This window comes from Chlorocebus sabaeus, chromosome 27 (assembly GCF_047675955.1).
Source record: "Chlorocebus sabaeus isolate Y175 chromosome 27, mChlSab1.0.hap1, whole genome shotgun sequence".
In the NCBI taxonomy this organism is placed as follows: domain Eukaryota; kingdom Metazoa; phylum Chordata; class Mammalia; order Primates; family Cercopithecidae; genus Chlorocebus; species Chlorocebus sabaeus.
Genome location: NC_132930.1, coordinates 7,652,621 through 7,679,319, shown reverse-complemented (window position 1 = coordinate 7,679,319; position 26,699 = coordinate 7,652,621). Strand labels below are relative to the sequence as shown.

General features: G+C 37.6%; 1 protein-coding gene across 1 annotated transcript in view; it reads left to right on the top strand.

Moving 5' to 3' along the window:
- The window catches only part of GRXCR1 (glutaredoxin and cysteine rich domain containing 1), a 141,308-nt gene that overhangs the window by 109,575 nt on the left and 5,034 nt on the right, over positions 1-26,699 (top strand). Inside the window, exon 3 of the mRNA XM_008017513.3 lies at positions 21,802-21,867. Coding sequence (XP_008015704.1) covers positions 21,802-21,867 — 66 coding nt within the window. The remainder of the gene's footprint in view (positions 1-21,801; positions 21,868-26,699) is intronic.

The following is a 26,699-nucleotide window of genomic DNA, read 5'->3' as shown; positions in this document are numbered from 1 at the left end:
TCCAACTTGTGCTTTCTGATATGTGGCCTTTTAGTTTGCACAACAAAAAAATCTTGACCAATAATCTATGCATTCTGAAGGTGTATTATGTAATTCTAGTAAAACAACAGCTTTGTCTGTGATCAAGTTTTTTTTTCAAATAGTCTATTCAATTTATTGTGAATTTATACAGCAAAACTGTAAATCCTACAAGTGTAGGTTTATTGTAGACAGCTATCATCCTTAATTATCATGTTTTGAAGATGACTCTGTAGTGAAAATGCAAAATTCCATCTATAAAGGAAGATTAAATAACATACTGGCAATATAAAATATAAAGTCTAATAAATATTATAAAATTTATGTTAAAATTTTATATTAATAAAAGGTACATTAGTGACTTATAAAAGTCTTATAATACATATGTGTATGCATCTCTGTCTCATCCTTCACAATGGGATGGGCTCTCTTGGTTGCAATCTCTTGGCCATCAAGTACACTAGGTTCTACTTCCAGAATATTGTTTACATCTCTTCCTTTTCCTTAATTCCCACTATATCAGTTCAGGCTCTTATGTTTAGTTGGTAGCCATTTTGACAATTTATTGATAAAATAAATTTTATTCTTTGATGTCATTTATATGTATTTTAATGTATACACACACATATATTTGCAAATATTCTATATTAATAGGTTATTACCCATAGGTAAGGTACATTTTGAGTAGATGATGTCTTAAAATAGATCATTGAAAGTTGAAATTTGGTTTACTTTTTTTTCCTTTATTTTTGCCATCTGTAGGACACTTCAAATATTTAGTGAAGATTATTATCGATCACAGAGTAGACTAGCCAATTGTGATTTTAATGAGCAGAAATGTAGTGTGTCTATTTACATAGGCAGTGTCCTGGCTAATATTCAAACTGTAACTAAAATCTATAGCAGAAGGGAATAATCATACTAAAAATATGTAGCTGAAAATGTATCAACTGTGTTTTTTTATTTTCTGTATCTTCTGATGTTTTAACATCTGGGGCCTTGCTAACACTGGAGAGACTGCCCCTCCAGGGTCCTCTAATTCCTAGAGATAGCAAAGGACTTGCTCAAGAATGAGTCTTGATTGCAAATGAGTTTTGAATGCAAACAAACCCATCAGAGCTCCTACCCACAGTCACCTCCCCTATGGGATTCTCACACTCAGGGTGCCAATATTTCCCTGTCTTAATCACCCCAGGGCCTGGAATTAGAAAACTAGGGACGGCCTTTCTATCCCAGAGCCCACTGAAGTTATTTAAAACAGCCAATCCTAAGCCTGCTCACCCTGCCTTGCTTTTTCCATAGAAAACGCAATAAAGGCCCTTGCCCTCATTTCCCCCCTTCTCTCTCTGCCTCCTAATGACCCTAGTGCTTCCCTGTGTGTCATGGCGCACTTCCTCTCTCCTCTCGGGAACTGTGAGTCAAACTCTCTTTTCCATATCAATTGTTTTCCCATCTGTTGGCCTCACCATACCTGAATAATAATAAAACCTACATTTTAAAGTAGAAGAGAATAATACTTTTTAAATGCGTATATTTATTACTTTGTGTCAGGCACAATGGTAAATGCTTTACACACAGGATCTCTCATTAAGTCCTTCCAGCTTGATGAGGTAAATGCAATTATTACCTCCATTTTCCAGATAAAAGGACTGAAGCTAGGTGAGCCTTATTTCACAGCCAGGAAATGATGGAGCAAAGTTTAAAACAGGGCCTTCTGAACTTGAGTCCATAAAAATATGCTTCCTATCACTTAACTCTGCTCTGTTGAAAAACATCAGCAAATTCATCCACTTCCTTTTCATTCTTACTTTTCTTCTGTTGGCTGATCCCTTTCTTAATAAACTTGAAAAGAATACACTAAAACTTCTACCCTATAAATAGAGAATGCCACATTTTTATTCACGTACAATGTTCCATGCACATGTAATTAAGTAGAGTATAAATACTACCTCCACACATCTGGAAAATAATAGAAAATATGGAAATGACAGTCTCTGAAGACAATATCACAAAAACGCAAGTGAAAGATACATTGTAAAAATGTTAATGATTAACTAACCATCATTAAAATGGCCAGGCTTATAAGGAAAAAAAATGTCTGTGGTTCTTCATAAAAAAGTAAGGAAAACACAGCAGGTTTGCATTTGGGCTGACATGCTCGAATTTCATATTTGTGGTGTTTCCTGACAGGAAATCATCTGTCCCAAACATTTCATGTGTTCTGAATTTTCCATAAGGCAAAGGGTCTTGTTTCAAGGAATAATTACCTCTGAAAATGGACATTTAAACAGAAGAAATGTTTTTCACCTTTTTAATCATTCTTCTTGACTATGGTCAATAGTTGGAATTTCGTGTATCAGAGATAAGTTTTGAGAGTTTACTTTAAAAAATGATTGGCAAATTGGTAGATTTGGCTTTCCCGGGCATACAATACAGCTAACATTGTTGACTTGAGGTCCGGTACCTATATTAGATCCTTCTCGGCTGTCAAAAAGTATTTTAAATCAATAGAACTTAGGAAGAAATGACTTAATAGGTGCACAACGCAGATAACAACTGAGGTCCCTGACCACTCAGGATATAGGAAATATTAAAAGCTGCAAAACTGCATTCTTGGTGCATGTTCAAAATTCTCACCAAGATTTTCATGAACTGTTGAGAATGATGGAGTAATGAGGGCAGGTGGGCTTGCATTCTTACGATCCTTTCTGCCTCAGGTGTATTTCTTCTTTGTACACCCTCTGTCCTGCACTACAGTCAACCTTGATGTTAAATTCAGCTCATTTCTGGTTTCTCCACACATCATACCTACAAAGCATGTGTGTGTAGAATTTACTCAATGCTCAGAGGTGGGTGTGACAAGAGACAAAAGAGGGACTTGCTTTGTGCTAAAAAAGACAGCTTCCACTTAAACATGAGCTTCTTCAAGGTCCTTTGACTGCACAGCCTTTCAGGTTCCTTCACCACACAGCCTTAGTTGTTCCTATCTTATCACTACACATACTGTCACCTCATCCCCACCTTGCCAAGTCTCTTCCATCCTCTCCCCTGTCTTTGGAAGTAAAAACAAATATCTTTCTTGATTTCCTATAGAACAGTGAGGCCATTCTCCTTTGCTGTCGTTGGCTCCTATGCCTCTCCCATCCTCAGGTCCACTTTTTCCCTCCAGATATCCCAAGATCAGGCCATTCTCCATGACTCAGGTTTTTCCCTTAAAGGCTGATTGCTTGGTGCAACTATTAGGAATTTTTAAAAACTCATTTAAAGTTTATTGCACACTAAATTAAGAAAACCACTTTAATTTACTAACAGTTTCTAAAAAGCAGACAAATTGATGCAGCCTAAAGTACATGGTTGACTCAATTATTTGTATGCATCAGTAAAAGACAATAAGCCTACTAAATTCCTCAGACTGTTTGCTGTCAGATGGTTGCTGGAATTTAACTTCTGGTTAATGTGTCTTTGTTCACCTTTTGTGATATACAGTAGTCCCCAAACAATCCAAAGTTTTGATTTCCATGATTTCAGTTACCCACAGTCAACTACAGTTTGAAAATATTAAATGGAAAATTCCAGAAATAAGCAATTCATAAATCTTAAGTTGTGCACCATTCTGAGTAGCATGATGAAATCTTGCACTATCTTGCTTTTTCCCTTGGGATATGAATCATCTCTTTGTTCAGTGTTTCCACACTGTACGTGCTTTCTGCCTGTTACTCACTTTGAAGGCATCTAACGGGCTGGGCACGGTGGCTCACACCTGTAATCCCAGCACTTTGGGAGGCCGAGGCAGGCGGATCACAAGGTCAAGAGACTGAGACCATCCTGGTCAACATGGTGTAACTCTGTCTCTACTAAAAATACAAAAATTAGCTGGGCATGGTGGCACACACCTGTAATCCCAGCTACTAAGGAGACTGAAGCAGGAGAATTACTTGAACCAGGGAGTCAGAGGTTGCAGTGAGCCAAGAATATGCCACTGCACTCCAGCCTGGCAATAGAGCAAGGCTCCATCTTTAAAAAAAAAAAAAAAAAGAAGAAGAAGAAGAAGGCATCTAAGTGTCATTGTACAGCAGTGCATATGGTCAAGTAATCCTATTCTACTTCACAATGTCCCTGAAATGCGAAAGTTGTGATGCTGGAATATTCTTAAAATTATTCTATTTTACTATTGATTGTTGATATCTCTTACTGTGCCTAATTTATAAATTATTTGAGGTATATATGTACAGAAAAAACTTCAGTATACATAGGCTTCAGTAACATCTTTGGTTTCAGACATCCACAGGGGGGTCTTGGAATGTATCCTCCACAGAGAAGGGAGCACTACTGTATAAGCCTACTCTGATTGTGTCATTACTAAAACATATGGGGAAAAGTAGTGATGACTATATTACCAATTTGTATATTTTTAGCCGTATACTTGGACTGTATGTATAGCTATAGGTGTTTCTCTCTTTCTTCAACTTCTCTCTTTTTTTACTTTTTTCTTGAGAAGGAGCCTCACTCTGTTGCTCAAGCTGGAGTGCAATGGTACTATCTCGGCTCACTGCAACCCCTACCTCCTGGATTCAAGTAATTCTTCTGCCTCAACCTCCCAAGTAGCTGGGATTACAGGCATCCCCCCATCATGCCCAGCTAATTTTTGTATTTTTTTTTTTTTTGGAGAGACAGGGTTTCACCATGTCAACTTCTATCTTTTAAAGATGATAGGATGCCTTTGTAACACTGTCAATTTTTCCCTCCTGGTGTACAATTAGCTATGTATGCAGTAAAATATACTTTTAGTGAGTCTCTTTTCTTGTCTTCAATATGATTATCTTATCATTATTTTTAAATTCACCTTGGGCAGGAGCTAAGTTCCATCATGCCTCAGTAGATAATTTGGCATAGGGCTTGATGCTAGACTTTGCAGAGGGTCAAGTTTGCTCTCCTATTTGAGTTTTTGCCTCTTGGAAAGTATCTAATTTAAAATGTTGAATTCAGGAATCAGTGACAGTTATGTATTCTGCACTGTGAGGAAGGATTTCTAAATTTATGTGGTGTTTTCCTGGAGGAGAAATGTTTTTATTTGTACTCATAGAAACACGTGTCCTCGGTGTGTGTGTCTCATTGGAAGCTTCCAAATGGCATTTTTGTAATTGTGTGTGATACCTCATTATATTTTAGGTGATTTATCCCTGAATACTAGGTTACATGTATCAATGTTATGCTTTTTCCTGCTTCCTTTTTATCCAGCTTAAAATTTCCAGGGAAAAAAAGTTGATAATTTATCTTGCTATCCTAGCAAAAGGAGGTATTGAAACTTATGAATGATGTAGACAAGACCTGTGTTGAATGATGATATGGTTCGACTCTGTGTCCTCACCCAAATCTCATATCAAATTGTAATCCCCGTGTGTCAAGGAAGAAACCTGGTGGGAGCTGATTGGATCATGGAGAGAGGTTTCCCCCATGCTGTTCTCATGATAGTGAGTGAGTGCTCAAGAGATATGATGGTTTAAAAGTGTGTGGCATTCCAGCCCTCCCCCTGTCTCTCCTGGCACCACATGAAGAAGGTCCTTGCTTCCCCCTTTGCCTTCTGTCATGATTGTAAGCTTTTTGAGGCCTCCTAGTCATGCTTCCTGTTAAGCCTGTAGAACTGTGAGTCACTTAAACTTCTTTTCTTCATATATTACCCATTCTCAAGTAGTTCTCTATAGAAGTGTGAGAATGGACTAATACAGAAAATTGGCACCAGGAAAATGGGGTATTGCTATAAAGATACTGGAAAAAGTGGAAGCAACTTTGGAACTAGGTACAAGTAGAGGTTGGAACAGTTTGAAGGGCTCAGAAGACAGGAAGATTAGGGAAAGTTTGGAGCTTCGTAGAGACTTGTTGAATGGTTATGATCAAAATGCTGATAGTGATATGGACAATGAATTTCAGGTTGAGTGGTCTCAGGTGGAGATGAGAAACTTCTTGAGAACTGGGGCAAAGGTCACTATTGTTATGCTTTAGCAAAGAGACTAGTCACATTGTGCCCCTGTTCTAGGGAGCTGTGGAACTTTGAACTTCAAAAATATGATTTAGGGCATCTGGCAGAAGAAATTTCTAAGCAGCAAAGCATTCAAGAAATTGCCTGGCTGCTCCTAAGAGCATATAATCATATGCATTCACAAAGAGAGGGTCTGAAATTGGTACTTATGTTTAAAAGGGAAGCAGAGCATAAAAGTTTGGAAAATTTGCAGCCTGACCATGTGGTAGAATAGAAGAAAACATTTTCTGGGGGAAAATTCAAGCTGGCTGCAGAAATTTACATAAGTAAAGAGAAGCTGAATGTTAATAGCAAAGGCAATGGGGAAAATGCATTGAGGGCATGCCAGAGACTTTACTGACTGCCCCTCATATCACAGGCCTGGAAACCTAGGAGAGAAAACTGCTTTAGTGCATCAGACCCAGGACCCCACTGCTCTGTGCAGCCTTGGGACATGGCATCCTGCATCCCAACCACTCCAGCTCCAGCCACAACTAAAAGGGGACAAGGTACAGCTTCGACCATTGCTTCAGAGGGTGCAAGCCTCAAGCCTTGGTGGCTTCCACATGATGTTGGCCCTGTCAGTGTGCAAGAGATGAGAGTTAAGCCTTGTGAGCTTCTGCCTAGATTTCAAAGGAAGTATGGAAACACCTGGATGTCCAGGAAGAAGTCTGCTGGAGGGGTGGAGCCCCCATGGAGAACCTCTACTAGGGCACTGCAGAAGGAAAATGTAGGGTTAGAGCTCCCACACAGAGTCACTACTGGGGCACTGCCCAGTGGAGCTGTGAGTAGAAGGCCACCATCTTCCAGACCTCAGAATGGTAGATCTACTGACAGCATGCACCATGCACCTGGAAAAGCCACAGGCACTCAACAACAGCCCATGAAATTAGCAGTGGGGGATAACCCTGCAGAGTCACAGGGGTGGAACTGCTCAAGACCTTGGGAGCTCACCCTTTGCATCACTGTGCCCTGGAGACATGTAGTCAGAAGAGATTATTTTGGAGCTTTAAGATTTAATAACTGCCCTGCTGGGTTTTGGACTTGCATGGGGCCTATAGCTCTTTTATTTTGCCCAATTTCTCCATTCTACCCTTGCATTGGGTAAATGCAAGGGAGCATTTATTTTGGAAGTTGTATTGGAATGTCACACAGTTTTAAACCATCGTAGCTCTTGAGCACTCACTCACTATCATGAGAACATTGTATTTTGGAAGTAACTAATTTGTTTTTGATTTTACAGGCTCATAGATGGAAAGGACTTGCCTTGTCTCAGATGAGATTTTAGACATGGACATTTGAGTTAATGCTGGAATGAGTTAAGACTTTGAGGGATTGTTGGGAAGGCATGATTGATTTTGAAATGTGAGAAGGACATGACATTTGGGAGGGTCCAGGGGTGGAATGACATGGTTTGGCTCTGTGTCCCCACCCAAATCTCATATCAAATTGTAATCCCCACATATCGGGGGAGGAACTTGGTGGGAACTGATTGGATCATGGGGGCAGTTTCTCTCATGCTGTTCTCATGAAAGTGAGTGAGTTCTCATGAGATCTGGTGGTTTAAATGTGTTTGGCAGTTCCTCCCTCATTCTCTTTTTCCTGACACCATGTGAAGAAGGTCCTTGCTTCCCCTTCACTTTCTGCCATGATTGTAAGTTTCCTGAGGCCTCCCAGTCATGTTTCCTGTTAATCTTGTGAAATTGTGAGTCAATTAAACCTTTTTTCTTCATCAATTACTGAGTCTCAGGTAGTCTTTATAAAACCTTTATAGCAGTTTGAGAACAGACTAACAGAAACAAGTTTAGTTTCTGGCATTTTTTTTAGTTTCTGGCATTTTTAAATTGCAAAATATAACTGTTTGTTGTGGTAGCCTTTGAGAGACTGGTTGAAATAATTCTATTATTGTAGCACAATCTTCAGCTTTAATTCTATGCTTACTTTTTTATGGACTCCTGTAAATTGATTAGGTTATTTTTCCCAATGTTGGATCAGTTTTGACAATGAGGGTAATGCTGTATCATCAAGCTCTATGTTGCTCAAGAACAGATTACCACTGCAAGATGAGAGACTGTGGCCAGATTGCAAACTATAAACACCAAGGGTTCAAGCCACAAAATTTTGCCTTGCTGTACTGAGTTATTCTAACACTAAAATCCAAAGTGGGACGTACTCCTTGGAAAGTGAGACTCCAGATGTGGGTGAAGGACAGGGATAACAAGCATCCAGCATCTGTTTCTTGGTGTTCAATCTTGAGAATTTTTGTCCATTGGGGAGGCCAAAGTTTGGAAAGGGACCTACAGCATGGTCTTCATGAAGCAAATGTTTATGAGAAATGAATATGAATCTGGTCCCATACTAGGCACCAGTTATACAGTGTTGAATTAAATATTCTGTTGTCATGGAGCTTACATCCTATTGTGTGTTGGGAAAGGAGAGCAGTGGAGGAACAGGTAAATATATACGCACTCCTTTACAGATTGAAAATTGAAATGGGGTTAACTAATGGATTCTGGGATTGACAGCAATTAGGAAAATAAGTTAATTAGTTTGGTTATCAGAGAAAATTTACTTGAGCATCTGAAACTTAAAGCATTCCAATGAGACCCCCATAAAGAGATCCTGGGAGTCAGACCTTCTGGCATTGGAGATTTAGTACATTCAAGCATGTGCTGATGCTTTAATGCAAGAAGAAGCTGAGCTTATTCCAGGAGCTGGAAGAAAATGAAAAGGAAGCCCAGTGAGACATTCGTGAGCATCAAACAGAGATGGGGTTGTGAGGTAGGATTGGGTTAGAGAGTTAGACAGGGCCATGCTGCACAGGATCCTGTAGATCAGGGTAAAAACTTTGGCGTCTGAGATGAATGGAAACGAAAGGTATTCAATGCTTTTAATCAGGATAATGACAAGTGAAGTGATCATTGTTGAGTTTCTAACAGATCATTCTGGCGTCTACATAGAGAGGAGGTTGGAGGCAAGCAAGAATACAACCAGGGAGATGATGGACCCCAGAAACAGTGTGTTAGCAGTAAAAGTGATAAGAAATGGACACATTTAAAATAAACATTGCATGTAAATCAACAGGACTTACTGATGAATTGAATGTGGGATGATGAAAAACGAGGAGTCAAGGTCAATGGCTAGAACATTGATTTGAGTAAGAGAATATTCGGTAGTGCCATTTATCATTTAGTAGTTGTGTGCATTAGCTTAAAAGCCCAAATCATTTCCATATTAGAGTTTTTGTTTTGGATCTTTGAGGCTGCCTCATTCTAATAAATTTCTTTGGCTTTTACTCTCACACCTCATAATATCTTAACTGGCTAATTTTATATTTTAAAGTGTTTTGCCCATTTTGTTTCATTTTTACAATGTTTCCAAGGCTCTCTTTATCTTAACTTTGTAGTTTTCTGTGACTCTGGCTATAATACCTTATTCACTAACACCTTTTTCCTAGTTTTTATTTGGTTAGTTTTATCTAGTTTTCATTGATTATATTAAATTTCTTTTCATTCTTGGAATAAAAACTTTTTAAAATTTTAGTTTTTGCTTCTTTAAGTATATTTTAATTTCTTTTCATTTTTTCATCTTTTTAGTATTTAGTATGTTAATTTTCATCTATGACTGTGTTTTACCTCAGTAAGTGGCTAGCAAGATAAATGGTCATTGCATGGATAGGTTTTCTATTAGCCCATCTCTTAAACAAGAGGACTGTATATTTACTTTCTGGATGGTCCCAATACAGACCTGCCTATATCTTTTAACAAACAACCTGTAATTTGCTCCTGTGTTTCATGAGAAGGGAAATAGGAGATGCAAAGGTCAGAATTTCTTTACAGCACAAGTTTGCCTTTACAAGTGGCAAAAGCAGAATGCTAGAAGTGTCTATGAGGCACAAGATCTATGACCAGATTTAAAATCTATGTTCTTAACATATCTTACATCAGTGTGCGTTTGACGAATTTAATATATTACTATCATAGTGTGTGATTACAATAATAGTAAACGTAATTTATTAAGCATTTACTATGTTCTATATTGGACTGTGGTTTGACATTACTAGTATCAGGCTTATTCTTGTAGTATGCCTAAGAGGTAGATACAATTTTAAATATTCTTATAAATAAATAAAGTGAAATTAAATGAAGAAAAGCATGATCCTTAAAGCTAGTTAGACCTAGATGTGAATTCTGATCCTGCCAACTGTTAGTTGTGTGATCTTGAACAAATATTCCTGTAACACTTGTACTTTTATATCTTTGTGTTTATTTCCCTATTTTTAAGACTTAAAATCTTAAAAGACAACTTGCAGGGACACAGTGAAGATTAAATAAATACTGCTTGAAAAGCGTCTTATTAAATTATTAGAGTTTTCTCTTTAGAGTCTGTTACTTTGTCATTGCTCAACCTTCCTCCTCCTGCACCTCTTATGACATCTTCCTGGCATTGTCCTATCCATGGAAATATCAAAGGTCCTCAAAAGATCAATCACAGAAACCCTGTATCTGTCAGAAAATCTCAAGCTTGCCTTCTTTGGAGACCACAGAGGCCAAGACCAAGATTATGAAGGAATACCAGGCTTTGTTCTCAATCCAGATTTAGAGACCTGGTTTATTAATCCTCCATGGATAATTAACTCCTTGATTTGCCTCTCCAAATAAGAGACAGATCTGGCAGGTAGACTCCCTGGAGAAATAAAGAAAAAGAGTCTAGAATTATATACAGGAAATCTTTCTAGACAAGGTTATTATTGCTACCCTGTTTTACTTCTTTTCATAGACATTGTAGCTAATATAAATTTTTAAATTTTAGGTATAAGAGTTTATGCTGTCCTCTAACTCTCTCTAATGTCATCTTCATCCTATCTCTATCTACTTGTATTTGAATCTGTATGTATACATATATCTACACATAGATCTATATGTATTAGTCCATTAAGGCTGCTATAAAAATTGTAAACTGGTTGGCTTACAAACAACAGAAATTCATTTCTGTCAGTTCTGAGGCTGAGGAGTCCAAGATCAAGGTGCCAGAAGATTTGGTGTCTGGTGAGAGCCCACTTCCTGGTTCATAGATGGCCATCTTTTCCCTGTGTCATCACATGGTAGAAGGGACAAAGCAGCTCTCTGAGTTCTCTTTCATAAGGGCATCAATCCTATTCCTCAGGGCTCTGCCTTCATGACCTAATCACCCCCCAAAGACTCCACCTCCTATACTGTCACATTAGGGGTTAGGATTTGAACATATGAATTTTGCTATAGACATTCAGCCTACAGCAATACATTTCTCTATATATATTTTTCTATATATCTGTCTATGTATCTATGTGTCTATATATCATCCACATGAATCGCAAGCTAGTGATTCAAATAAGTTATGCATTTATTTGTCTTTCAAATAAATCTGGGTTGGGAGAATCCAGGGTATACAATTTCTCTGTTTCAGGAGTGACTCTTCTATATTGTTGTACCTCCCTTTAGGTTACACTCTCACTTCATGGTTAAAAATAGTTCAACTCCATCACATATTTTCTGGAAGGTAAAAAGAGGAAGTGAGCAGCTTGCTTTTAAGAGTAGATAGCCTGTAATCCCAGCACTTTGGGAGGCCAAGGTGGGTGGATCACCTGAGGTCAGAAGTTTGAGACCAGCTTGGCCAACATGGTGAAACCCTGCCTCTACTAAAAATACAAAAACTTAGCCAGGTGTGGTGGTGAGCACCTGTAATCCCAGCTACTTGGGAGGCTGAGGCAGGAGAATTGCTTGAACCTGGGAGGCGGAGGTTGCAGTGAGCCGAGATTGCACCATTGCACTCTAGCCTGGGTGACAAGAGAGAAACTCCATTTCAAAAAAAAAAAAGTCTGGCCTGGAAGTTGTACGGATTACTTTTGCTGACATCTTACTTTCTTACTTGCGAGGACTTTATCACATAGCTATACCTAACCAAATGGGAGACTGAGGAATATCACCTTTCACTAAATGTTACAACCAAATGAATTTTAGAGGATTCTCTAACTAAAAGAAAGAATGAAGAATGGGTTGGGGGGGTGGAGGTAATTACTATTCTCTCTTAATTATTAATAGCAGGAGGATAGTTCCAATAAGAGATCACTGCAGTTGATTTAAAAAGGAAAGAAGTTGACAGCATGGTTTTTTAAAAAGTTCTTTGAAATAGTCTAAAAATTAAGACTAGTATTACTTCCACTAGTCTTCTAAAAACAACAAGTTACTAAGGTGCTATGTGTGCCAAGCACTATGCTAAATACTCAACATACATTATCTCATTTATTTCTTAAAACGCTACATGATAGAAATATTTTTATCTTTGAAAAGTGAGGTTTTGAGGGGTTAAATATCTTTCCAAAGCTCACACAGTTAATAAGTAGAGGAGACAGGATTTCATATGTGGGTGAGCCCACAATGTTAACCTGAATGTTGCAGCCTCCCAACACATCCTCTTGCCTATCACTTTTCTTCCCTCCAGGATTACGGGAAGATTCTCATTAGCCTTATTCTCTTGTTTTGAAAACACATAATGAATAGACTCAAACAGGCATCTACCACAAAAGAGTGAAATCATTTAATTCATTATCGATTGTGCTGGTTAATTTCTGCTTTCCCTTCCAGGCCCATTTTCTCCCTTTCTCTGACTTACTCATAGTTTCACGAAGGAAAACTTTACAGACTGAATCACACAGGAGCCTTTGCCCTTTGAGTTCTAGATGGGTTTAGTAAGACGGAAGCTGGAGCAGGATAGAGAGGCTGGGGGCATTGCCTCTGCTCCCTTCCTCCTGAGGCAGAGTTTTGGCAGGTGTTGAGTACCTCCTAGTCCTCTTCCCAGAGCTACAGGTCTTGTTTGGTTCTGTAATACCATACCTTCGCCATGACCCTTAGACCTAGGGGTGGTTAGAGCTTTTCATTGCTGACAGCTCCTGGGTGCTTCATCAAGCTTCTTTATTTAACCTTGTTCACACTTCTACTGTGGGGCTCTTCATTAAACAATTTTTAATAAAATTATTTAGGTATGCCATCTGTTTCCTACTAGGATCCTGAAAGATAAACCGGGTTATCATCATGAGTTTAAAATGAGCAATTATTGAGCAACATATGACTTGTTAGTGTTGTAGTGTCTTATAAAAATGGGATGCCTGTTTCATTTCTTGCCCATAAGCTTCAGCACATTGTAGGGAGGTCTTTCTTGATGACAACCGGGGATGATGTATTTGATTCCTTGGTCATTTTACTAAGATAGTAGGATGAATAATAAAGGAATTTTTACTGAAGGGAAAAGCTGCAATGAGGGATCTTCAGTAACACGCTCATGCCTAAACATCCTTGGTTCCCACCTGGGATGAGAGCCCATTCAAGTTGGAACTCCCTCCTATGAATGGAATTTTAATTGACACTTTGATCAACGAATTATATTTCTCAATTATTCTCACTATGTGAATCTTCTTCAAATATTTTTCCTCCGAGTGATTAAATATCCATATCGTCCCAGAAAAACAATTGACTCAATTTTCCTTAACAATATTGTTCACTAACTGTCCTCGGTCTTTTGACTCTTTAGAGAGCCTAGCTAGAATGTGGCTTTTTAGCATGAAAGATGTAGCTAGGCTGAAGAATACCTTAGGTATTCTACAATTTAGCTGTGGAATTTTATGACTGGAACATCCTCAAATTTCACGCTACCTTCTCTTTTAACAAGCCATAAAATTAGGTCTTTCTTCTCAATATCTTGCATGATAAATAATCATATATTAAACCCAACTACTCCACTCCCCGTTATTTTTTCTATTACATTCTTTTTTACTTTATTGTGACATCATCCAAAGACAATGTAAGACTTTTGTCAAACTCTATTAATCTTTCATTATTTGTTGACTCTAGACAGGAAATGTTTGTGGACCACATTTTGTGTGCTTAGTTGCTCTTTGGGAATTTATTACTACTACTTCTAATTAACAGCTGCTAATTACTGAGTTCATATTATGTGTCATGCAATGTTCTAAACTCTTATATACTATCTCATGTAATCCTTACAACAACCCTGTAGACATTATAATACCCATTTTACAAATGAGGAAATTGAGTCTTTAATAGTTGAAGTTATTTGTCCAAGTTAACTTATAAACGGAGGAGCTAAGATTTAATCCTGGATTTTATTATTATATATATTTTAAAAACCTTGGTAAGCCTAATCACCACATTCTAAAAATCAGTTTATCAATTGAACTAGCAAAAAACAAATTACCCCATTAAAAATGTGCAAAAGACATGAACACACACTTCTCAAAAGAAGACATACAAGCAGCCAACAAACATGAAAAAATGCTCAACATCACTAATTATCAGAGCACAATGAGATAACATCTTACATCAGTCAGAATGGCTATTACAAGAAAAAAACAAAAACAAAAAAAAACAGACACTAGTGAGGCTGCAGAGAAAAGGGAATGCTTGTATTACCATTGATGGGAAGGTAAATTAGTTCAGGCAGTTTGGAGAGTTCTCAAAGAATTTGAAACAGATCTTCCATTTGGCCCAGTATTCCTATTACTGGGTATTTAGTAAAATAAAAATAAATCATTCTACCAAAAAGACACATGCACTTGTATGTTCATCACAGCACTATTCACAATAGCAAAGACATGAAATCAACATAGATGCCCATCAGCAGCCAAGAAAAACCATAACTCAGCTTTAAAGAAGAAAATCATGTCCCTTGTTAGCAACATAGGCCCCCTGCTGGGGGCCATTATCCTAAGTGAATTAATGCAGGAACAGAAAATCAAATACTGCATGTTCTCATTTATAAGGGGGAGCTAAACTTTGGCTACTCATGGACATAAAGATGGCAACAATAGACACTGGGGCCTCTTAGAGCGGGGAGGGATGGAGGGGAGCAAGGGTTGAAAAACTATTGGATGTCATGCTCTCTACCTGGGTGGTATGATCAGTCATACCCCAAACTCCAGTATCATGCATTATACCCAGGTAACAAACCTGCACATGTACCCCTGAATCAAAAATACAAGTTAAATTACAAAAAAAAAGTAAAAAATAAAAATGAAAATCGGTTTATGCAAAGAGAATCTGGGGACACAGCAGACAACAATCTTAATCTTTTAACTAGAACAGTCTTCTGGTTTTATCTAGCCAACTCCCAGCACTGCCTGTTTTCTAGCCTAGTGACTTGATATTACTTTTATATAATTTGATATTAATTCCGAAGGAATGCGAAAGATGACTTTCTGCCATAGAGAAGCAAATAATACATCCATGCGATCATCTAGTTTGATAATATGGCTTTATTATAAAAAATCAGGATTGGCCTCTATGGGAAATTGTTCTTTACAATTCTGCTGAAAAAAGTGCCTCAGCACTAATTATACAAAACTAAAATCACTGTCTTTGGCAGGCATTTTCTGACACCCAAAGGTCTGTATTCCATAACTGCAAAAACAAGTCAACTAGTTTAGTTAATTTTGAAGTTAATTTTTCCTGCCAGGGATACAGAAAAACCATGCTCTTTAGGATGAGATTATCCACAGGAGCCTTTACTGCATTTTTAAAGACTCTGGTGGGATATTGTTACACCTGCCTTGAACATTTTCCAGGCCTAAGTGTTTGGCATAGCGCTCCAGGGACTCAATGGGGTCTGTTCATGCACTGGAAAAGATCTAGAGCTGATTTCCGAAGTAAATTCTTTTTTAGCGGGGCTCAGGTGGCCTATCTCCAAGCAGAGTTGATGTAACCTCCCGTTTTGGATGGGCATGGTAGTCACAGCAACAAACATTTACTGAGCACATCTTTTGGCAGGCGTCATGCTAGGTGCGGGTTGAACTCCTTCAATGCCAGCCCTGCCATCTGCTCTCCTGATTACATAGCAGAAGGATTCTTTATCAGCCAGTACTAAAGAGTCTTATGCTCCTGGTCCTCATCTGAGAGTGCAACCTCCAGTGGTTTGCTCTTCAGTTTCCCTCAAATGCCCCGCTGAGAAAAGTGATAGAAGTCATTTATATAGTATTCAACCTTCTCACTCTATGTATCTGGGCTTTTACTGTCACATCACATCAGCTTGGTCCCTACCGCTTTACAAAGGTGCGTTTTGATATGTGCCTTGGCTTGTTTTTCTATTTGAAATCATCAATCACTAAAAGAAACACCCATTTGGAATTGAATGCTGTGTTTACTGCAAAAATGCTGAATAAATTAATACAGCAAATACTTACTGATTGATTTTCTATGGTGCACTACACAAAATGCTGTGTGCCTGAAGAAGTCATAACCCCTGAAATCACCAGTGGACTAGCTGTGCAGTGGAGCAAAATGTGATCTGAGAGCACAAAGAAGGAAATGACTGATTTTGTCATTTCTCAATCAAGAAAGCTTTATTGAGAAGGTGACATTTCAATTGGATTTGTAAGGATGCATAGGAGTTTCCCAAGAGGTGGTGGCAGAAAGATAGAAGAAATATCAGGCAAAAAATGGAGCATGTGTAAAGGCATAAAATCTCATGCAAGGACCTAGGATATCCAGGAGAAGGAGAGAAATCCAGGGTATGAGAAGCTTATTATATCAAAAGACAGGGCTAGGAATATTGGTGCAATCAGATAGTGAAGACATTTGTAGGTCATGCTAAAAAGAGTCTGGGTTTTACCGTAATCACTAGAAGGTACTCTAACAAGTAGTATGAGGTAAACAATAATATGTATTTATCTTTACAGGAGATAAATAAGTGACAGGGAGGCAGTTAAGTGAGAGAGAAAAGGAGCCTGATTTAAGTTAGAAGAAGGAATAAAAACTGGTACTGGTTGGATGTAGGAGCCATTTCTGTAATAGCATTTATTTGAAAACAATATTTTTACGGTTATCAAAAAAGCAAGAATACTATTTATTATATCAACCAGTCCATCCAAAGTCTTATGCAAGATATTGTTTAGACTACTGTGCTTAGAAAACTGTTTCATCTAAAAAGCTAACTCAGAGTCAAATTTAAGGCTCACCCATAGCTACCATTTCGAGATTTATTTAGAATATTTCCTATAAATTCCCATTAAATTTCTATTTTATTATACTATGGTATAGATCTTTTGTTGCAAGCTACTTTCTTAATAAGATGAGGTGGTTTATGACTAAATATAAATTAAAATAAAATAAAACTATATATTATATATGCATATATGTGCATTCACATATAAATATATGTGTGTATATATACATTAAAATTTGTATTTGTTTTTGGTTAATGTGAACTTTATTTTTAGTCCTTCTGGGCTCCTCAGAAATGTTTAAGTTAATAGTTTCAAAAGTTGATGTCCCATGTGGAATTCCAGAGCCTGGATATCCATATAGAGATAACTAAGATCTGTGTGGCTTTAAAAACTTTTGAGAAAAATTACTTAAATGTTCTATTGTTTTCTTTTTTGATAATAGTGTTTAGAAACTCATGATTTAGCTACTCTTCCCTGAGACCTAACAGAGTATGCTAAATATAAACTGGTGTATATCACTTTGTTGTTTTCTTTAGCTTATTATGTAAAATAGGTTGCTTATGCCGTGGCATGGTGTCTCACCTATGTTCCCTCCAGGGTATCAACCCACAATGCTATATAGAGACTCTGCTAGGACGTTTTATTGAATGTAGCTTTTCCTCTGATCTTGAATGAAGGGAAATGGTGACTACAAAAGGACGCGTACATATAATAATATTGGTAGCGTTACTGTCCCTATTAATTACCCTCCCTTATTCTGTCTGTGTGCTCGGTCAACTACTATTCTTCCTAAAGATAAAAACTTAATGATTGTTTTGTGGAGAGAGCCTTCCTTAGCCTCAATTTTGTTAAATTTGCCTTACTCTTTGTGTTCTTAGCATCTTGTAGCATGCCCCTTTTGTACTATTTTCAACAGTTATAAATAAGTTTACATTTATTTGTGTAATCTTTGTGTAAAGTCTGTCTCCCCTAAAAGTACATTTCCTCGGTAACGGGAAGCAGTTGTGTGTTTGTGTGTGTGTGTGCGCGTGCACATGTGTGGCTTTTTTGCTTATTGGATAGCTCTAACGCAGCACAGTGCCTAATCCCTAATGGAGACTCATAATAGTGTTGAATGAATGGATAAATGCATGAATGAGTATGGTAGCACACTTTTACACATTCATAGGTCGTATGGTAAGTGGTTTTTTTTTTTGGCAATCGTAGTTGGCAGAGGCCTGATTTCTTTTCCTACCTTTTTCTTATTCCTTGAAGGTATGTGTTTCTTCCTTGGTGATTCATAGATAAGGAAAAATTAAATAGATTATCTTATCTTCATCTGTGAAGTTTGTTACAACAATGTAAAACAAAGTGTCTTGTTCACACGTTACAGCTCACTGCTCTGAATTTTAAGTTGTAAAGTATTTGAGTGAGGTAGAGATTTTTCATGTATTAAAGGGTAATGACATAGGTTCTTTCCTGGCATATGCAATTACTCTAAATAACTGATTAAGATGCAATGCTGAGATTTACAAAAACAGAACTTGGACATTTCATAGCTTCTCTGGCATGTTCATTCTGGACGTGGAGTCACTGCAGTGAAAGCCTTCAATTCACTTGCACTTCTGAGTACCTGGTCAACAGTGAGTTTGAACTACAGACTCTCATATTCCCCAGACTGGGAGATCGCTGTACCATTTTTCACTAATACAGTTGTGCTCTATCAGTGAGCAGGCAGCTTGCAGGGTGCAACGGAAAGAGGGTAGGTTTTGGAGTCAGCTCAACCTGAATTCAAGATCAACCCAAGCCTTGTACTGATTAATTGAAAGACTCCGGGCATGCTCTTTATTCTCTTTAGACTTTAGTTTCTTTATGTAAAAAATTGAGATAGTTCCTTTATTTAAAAAAATGCTTATTTTGTGCCAATGTTTAGAAGTGTTCATGTTTGTAAAGCACTTAACATATTACTATTATCATTATTTTCAGGATTATATTAATTTTAAGAAAAAATAGATTCTGAACCAATTGAAAATATGGAAGAAATATTTCCATAGGTGTCCTGGAGGTCTTGATAAACTATGCTGAGTAATAGAGTAAATAATTTCCACTATCATAGAATTGAGTGGTGGAGTGTACATAAAAACAAACATGTCTGACATTCTTAGCCAAATACCAACCAGGAAAAGATAATTTCCTAAGAATGTCAATGTGCAAGGAAATGCACTCTCTTTTGTGGACACAGAGGTTTCTTTATAGATCAATTAATAATTAGAATGTCTTTGATAAGAAAAAAGGTGGCAATGAGACCTTTGGAATATGCAAATGCAGGGAAAGCAGGGCAGATTGAGATTTACCCTGATAAATGCTCCAAACCTCTGTGTGGGAGTGATCTGTAATGTTTCCCTGACAGGTGCCAAGCAGGCTAAAATCTCTATTTTGCTATTGCTGCTGCTGCACTTAGGATCAGAGAAGGCGATCATCTGGTTTCCCTGTCCCCTGTAGGATCCTGCTCTTAGGCTTGGTTATGACAGGATCGTGTGGAGGGCAGAGACATGGGACCCAGTAGGGAACAGGAGGCTTTGACTACTGTCAATGCTCAGCCTGTGGCACAGGGACCAAAGGGCTGGTTCCAAGGGAAAGACCTGAGGGCAGGGCAGGTAGGGTCGTGGAGGCTGTGTTGTGTAGCAGTGGTCGGATGAGGGAAGTAGGTATTCAGCTGCCTGTCCTCTGTTATGGAGCAGCTTTTTTTCCAACCTTAAGCACTCATTATACCACCTCTATACTAGACGCCCAGGTGTCCTGAAAATCAGTGACCATTATGCCTTTAAGTACTTGGCTTAACATAAACAAAGCCTGCATTTCTCCTGCAATGTGGAATCTCCTCCTGTGGTAGTAATGCTGCAAGAGTTATTTGGCTGAGACAGAGCAAATTTCATATATTTAAGAATATTGAGACAGGTCCTTTCTTGGCATATGCGTTGTACTCTAAACAACTGACTAAGACACAATGTTTCCATAAGAGAAGAGCCAGGTGGGAGCTGTGGACAGCTTTTCTGGTCCATTCATTTTGTTTGGAGTCCTTGTGGGGCATTTTCTTTCATTTGAGATAAATGAGGCATGTATTCTCTTTACTGCTTTAGTTCATGTATCAAATTCCCCAGAGTTCTTTCCCATTTTAACTTAGCTATCTCTTAAAAGAAATAGAATATAGCAAAAGTAAAATATTACCAGTTATTACTACATTTAGACTTTAATGTGTTGTCATGGTGCTTTCATTACCTTTGTTCTTACTTTAGATTGTTTCACGTCTGTATTCGTGGCCCAACCAGCAACAAATAAAGAGATATAACTTGCCTCACAGAGCAGTATATATTCTCTGTAGTCCTGTGTGTTCATTCATACTGCTTTTGAATGTATCAATTTGACATTTTTTATCGTGATTGTGATGACATAAATTATACAAGATAGACTGAAATAAAACGAAACCAAGAACTAAATACTCCTATACATCACTATAGGATTGTTTAACCTATTTTAGAAACCTCATCCAGTCTTTGAGGTCCAGATCAAATGCCACCAATCTCAGAAAGCCTTCTCTACCCTCAAAAAGCACAGTTTTCCTCCTGTTGTGATATCCTGGCTTATCTTTTTTATTCATCATTCATTTGGCACTGATTTTTCATTCTACACTGTGGGTTAGTTTTTTGTACATTTACAAAAAAAATACTTTTACATAAATGTATATAGTAACCTCCCTAAGAACTAGAACGTTTTTATTTTTTAAATGAGTCCTGCTTGGCACGCTGCTTAGCATAAGTAGGAATAAAAAATGTTTAGTGTGTGATTATATTTCTCCCTGTCTTGTTCATTAAACAAAACTTGATCCAATGCCTATTCTGAGCCAGCAACTGTGCTGAGCGCCTAGGACGCAGTGTCAACAAGGCAGACATGGTCTCCGTCTTTGATTAAAAATAATTACTCCAGTTTTTCCTTCTTCCTTCTCTATGGTTTTACGTTGGGAAGTAGAGTGGTAGAATGTAGGAAGCAGCTGGACAGGAGAGAAAAATGGAGTAGTTTGAAGAAACACACATTGTCCCCTTTCTCACTTTCATAGTAATGTTTTAGAAGTTGAAAGCATCAGCTCTGGAGTTCATGCCCTACCTGTGTTTACATTTTCTCTCTGTGTCTTCTCTGGGTGGCCTTGGAATTGTTATTTAATCTCACTGAGGCTCAACTTCTGCAAATAATAGAGTCTGCTACAGCAAAGGAGATGATATTTGTGCCAAACTCAAAATATCTGCTTAAGTTGTGTTGGTAGTTATTATCATTATTGTTGTTGTTGTTATTGTCAGCTGCTGTTATCTTTACATGCATGGCTGTTAAGGAGGGCCATGTCTAGTACTGCTTGGAGTAGGGTAGAGATAACTGAGGGTGGGAATTTGCTCCAAGGATTCCTTTCCCAGATGGTAGACTGGCTCCAGGCTCCCTAAACAACCCTGAAGAGTATGCTGGCCCTTTCTGTATTTGGACTTAAACCTGACAGCTGTGGGTTTCCTGGAGCTTGCCTCCTGTAGGCAGCCTTCCCCTTACCTGAGGTAAGACTTACTAGATGCAAGAGTATGGGGCAGTAAGGAAAAATGTCTTCTCCTCTTTGGTATCCTAGTTGTACATTTACTCAGCTCCAAAGGGAAGAATTGTGTTCAGTATTTTGTGGGTTAAGCTTTCCTGGCTAGAACTTTATTTTCTCAAATACTAACAAAAATGGATTTTTCCCCCTACTCTCTCTTGTTAATAGGGTGCTGAGAAAATTTTGTCAATGAATGAATCAGGAGAACTGCAAGACCTCCTAACCAAAATTGAGGTAAATGTGCTTTCAGCAACTTATTTTTAGTAATCAAAATGTTAAACACATTCTGATTATAATTGAGTTTTCCTAACTGAATTATCTCTCCCCATGCTCTTACAAATATGCAATAGGATACATGTGGCAGTTTTAATTTGATATCTTCTGTTATTTGGTTTGTTGCATCTAGAGTGACTTTAATGTTAACTTCTAATGATCTCATACTATTAGGTGAATGTTATGGTCAGCTTTATTTGAGCCCAACTCTCTGTAATACGGGCATTGATGAGGTGTTTCAAGTCAGGAAATAATCTTGAAGCATATTAAAATTTTTCATTGAAACAACTTTATTTTTCCCATGGATCTTCCTACATATAGAAGATCTTCCTACATCATTTATAAAGATTAAATAAAAAGTTATTTCTCCAAAAAGCATGTTTTAATTTGTATTCCTGTGCTTATACATATAGCATCAGAGAAATACTTATTCAAATACTTATAAAATTTACATGCAACCGGAAAGCCCTTATTACCTCACTGCTAAATTATTTTATCAGACTCTTTCTCCCTATTTGTAAGAAGATTATATACTTTATTGTCCTGATTGGGACACTTTGAGAGTGAAAAGTATGCATTAATAATTGTTCTGGGACGGCAAATGTGAAACAGGACTTTGCCAGGAGAAACAGGTCATATGGTTATCCAGTGTCCATATGTCACTACTGGTTATTATTGCTCCAGTCTTTGGTAACCTAATTTCTGATTCTCTACCATTCCTTCCACTGTAGATAAAGGAAAGGACTATGTGACTTCCTGTGCTTTCTTACTACTATCCCTTTGTGCAGGCTTTTCTGTCTGCCTAGAATGATACTGTTCCAATTCCTAATTTCCCTCCACCATTTTCAAGGCCCATCTTCAGTATCAGTTCTTCCAATAGTCATTTCTGATCTCCCCCGCCTTTGAATTCCTATAACCCTCTTTTTAGGGGGCTTATAAAAGTCTTTTTTGTATTAGCTTTCTTTGGGTATTTGACTCATGTCCCAAATGAACTATGTGCTCCTTGATTGAAGGATTCATGTTTTATTCATATTGTGACCTTTCCCAGAAGGAAAACAATGGATTCATTCATTCAACATTTATTGAGTATCTACTGTTTACAGGTACTTTGCTAAGGGAGACAACGACGTCCTCTCAATGTACTGCAGACCTATAGCAATAACTCAAAATCATTTTTTATCAGTTTGTGTCATAATACAAACAATAGAGTATGTTTAGACATTGTAGTTCAGTGAGGATGATGGCCAGAAATATAGTGCTTATAAAGGAGGAGAATGCTTGGGCTTTAACAAGATAACTTACTATGGTCTGATTCTAAATTCAAAAGCCATGCGATATATACAGAGAGTAAACTTGTTTTTGTAAAATGTTTTAAATTTCCTTTTTTTCAATAATTTATAATTTCTGAAGTATTATGATTTGGAAATCAGAGGATTTTTAGCTCCTTCCTCAGCTCTGCTTCTGGCTGTGTGCTTTTCGGCATAACCTTTCACCTGTCAGTATCTTGATTTCTTTATCTATTAAATCAGGGTGTGTACTTGCTCCTCTTAAAGCTCTTCTTAGCTAAAAAAGCTGTATGAATGGATCTATTTATTTCTTTCTATTCTTATATACTACTCCAATCCTGTGAAGTCATTCACTTACATTATTATGTATCTTTCTATTTAAACAATTTGGTTTATGTGTATTATTCTCTGTGCACATTTTAAACTTACTTAAATGGTATTATGCAGTATCATTGATCTATTTATTTCTTGTTGTATCAATATCATACTATTTCAATTCTATGGCTTAAGAGCATCTTTTAGGATCTTACAGGATGAATATCTTTCATTGCTTTTCTTTGTACAGGTTGACGACTGATTTAGTTATTCTGGACTTTTATTCCATTGAGTCTATAATTATTCAATTCTACAACTTGATCAACAGTACCATGTTAGATAATCTCTCTCTCTCTCCATCAGCTCGAAAATTTTGGAAAATAAGATGTTTTTCTTTTCTTCAAGTCTGTCTCCATTCTACACGTGACATAAATAGGGCACAAATACTTTAAGCTATTTTTAATGTTCAAAATAAGGGTATGACATTGGCTTTCTAATGTTATAGGAACTCTGCGATGCCATCACTATGTTCGACTGCTTTGGCCATATAGTAAAACTGGTGGAGAATTTGTAGCCAATCAAGAAAACCCAGAACTCTGCCTGAGAGGTAGCTGGAGTTTAATAGGAAGTAAAGAGACCAGGTGAAAAGAAGCCCTGGGAAAGCCATGCAAAGAGGATAAGGGATACAAAATGCAGATCCAAACCCATCCCATTTTTCTGGTTGGCTTTTGACAGTAGAGTAGGAGTTAAATATTCATGATGAAGGAAATATTTCAGTCCTTACTATATAGCAAGATATATTCCTGGCACTTTGTACATATTAAATCATTGAAAGCTCACAACTCTGCTAAATGAGTTCTCTTATTATCCCCATTTTACTGGCAAGGGAAAGACAAAAACCACTTGCTCAAGAGTGTTTAGGTAGTCAGTATTTGATTTATGATTCTAATCAGTCTGACTCCAAACCCATAATGTTAATTAACTATGAACCTATGCTTCCATGACTCTCAAATTAAGTGGCCTGTAGGTATCTAGGAAATCTGACTATATTGTGGCAGGACACAAAACCTGGGTTAGTAGTTTCCTAAGAGGTAAGCTAGTAAAGGTGTTAGGTTCAGGGAATAGGCTGGATTTTGACACAGGGCTCTGACACTAGACAGATCCTGGCAAGATCTAGTTTGCTGTTACTTGGGTCACTACATGGTAGTCTATGACCACTGCTGGTCCTCATAATTCAGGTTTCAGTTTCTAGCAGTTATTTCAAGTGATGCTGAAGAGAGACGCTTAGCAGCTGTGGTTGGACAATCAGAAATGGAGTCAGAAAATAATTTCAATTTTTTTCTGCACCAAGAATCTTATCACACATCCCACCCAACTGAAAATTGCTGTGGAAGCTGAGTGGATCTGATTTGTTGATGAAGATTATTTGTAGCCTCAAACGTGAGGAGCTGACCAAAGGCAGCAGAAGCTAGTAACACATATGATAGTTGGTATGGAGATCTGGTCTCAGTAGAGCTGGTTGTGCCAATGGGGACTGTGTTCCTGACTTGACAGTTTGCAGGTAATCCTCTCACTAAGATGTGAACTCCATGTGAACACAGACATTCATTTATTTTTATTATTTACCTCTAGTGCCTAGAAAAGGGTTTGGCATATCCCAGGGACACATAAATATTTACTGAGGGAATAAATAAATGACTTCTCTTTCATCCAAAGCTTTTTTTTGGAGGAGGCAGCACATTTAAGAGATGAAAAGAAAGAGAAAATTATTATTTTATATAAAAGAATATGTGGCTGAAAGGATCAATGAAACCACTATTTTTTGGTAAATGATATTTATTTATGTTAATAAATAGGCTAAAAATGAGAAGGAATGAGATGTCTAAGGAGTCCTCAAAAAACAATAACCAAGATGGATAGCTAATCCTGCTGGTGTCCATGCAGGGAGAGCCAGGGGAGTGCTGAGATTTATTATCATACCAGTGGTTCTGGCAGACACTGAATTAAAGATCTCAGATGGCAGAGAAGCTCTAAGTAAGCTTTGCCTTGTTATTTTTTTGAAGATATGAGTAAATAGTTTTGTTGCCATTTGTACTGAGATTGCCAACATAGTGTCCATTTTCTGTCCTTTTTTTTTTTTTTTTTTTTTTTTTTTTTTTGGTAAAACTGGTAACAATTACTTAATCTGATTCTCCCCTGAGGACTGGCAACTGCTTATTTGTTCTTGAAGAACTGAGCAAATATTCCCAAATACACACTTAGGATGTCAAAAATGGCACAGGTTATCTGTGCAAGGCATTGGAGCTGTCAGAGACTCTCCTGAGACTCCCTGGAGAAGTATAGCTCTGTGTGATGGTCCTTCCTAAGGGAAAGGGGGTGGCAACAGCCTGTTCTGAGGCTACAGCCACAGATACCACCTACCTGCTCACCTGGGGAATCAGGCCATGTCATCTGCCTCTCTCTGAAATCCAAACATCTATTTAAGTAGGTTTATGGCAGTCCATCCCATCTTGTTTAAGAATCAGGCTCCTATATCCAGGCTTATACATTTTGAATTATGAGCTACAAATTTCCCCTGTGCCTGCATTTTGTGCAGTGGCTTCTTTCTCAACTCTGCAAATTAAGGATGCCGGAAACACTGATGATCAGAAAAGATTCTATTTATTTTTTTAGCAGCTTGGTCAGGCAGAGGGGTGTTTGTAGGCATTTAAGCATTTGCTGAATTAAATTTTTGAATCTAGTTTAAAATAAAATACATAGACCAAGATGAATCATCCATAAATGATTATAATGCCAAGCGTGTACTCTCTGACAATTTGTTTTATGGGTAATACTGCTTCATAGACAATCTGGATGATGAGGTGTATTGTCACAGAGGCTCAAATAAGTTGCTTCCTCTTTGGTCAGATACTTAAGGGACTTTCAAGCTCTATTGGAATAGGATTTGATGATCTGAGGTTAAAAATAATAAGAGCTTCATTTCCTGATCTTGAAGAAGACATGAAGACTCCTGATCTTAGCATCCTGTTTTTATATTGCATAACTGGGGGTAAACTTACATTCTTGAAATTTGAGTTTCAAATTTCCTTTGCTACAAAGGAAGTCCATTTCACAATCATTCATAAACTTGCCATTATCTTTGTCGTTTGTTGCTTTTGTCCTTTGTTAGAGACACAAGACATTTTGTGTGCT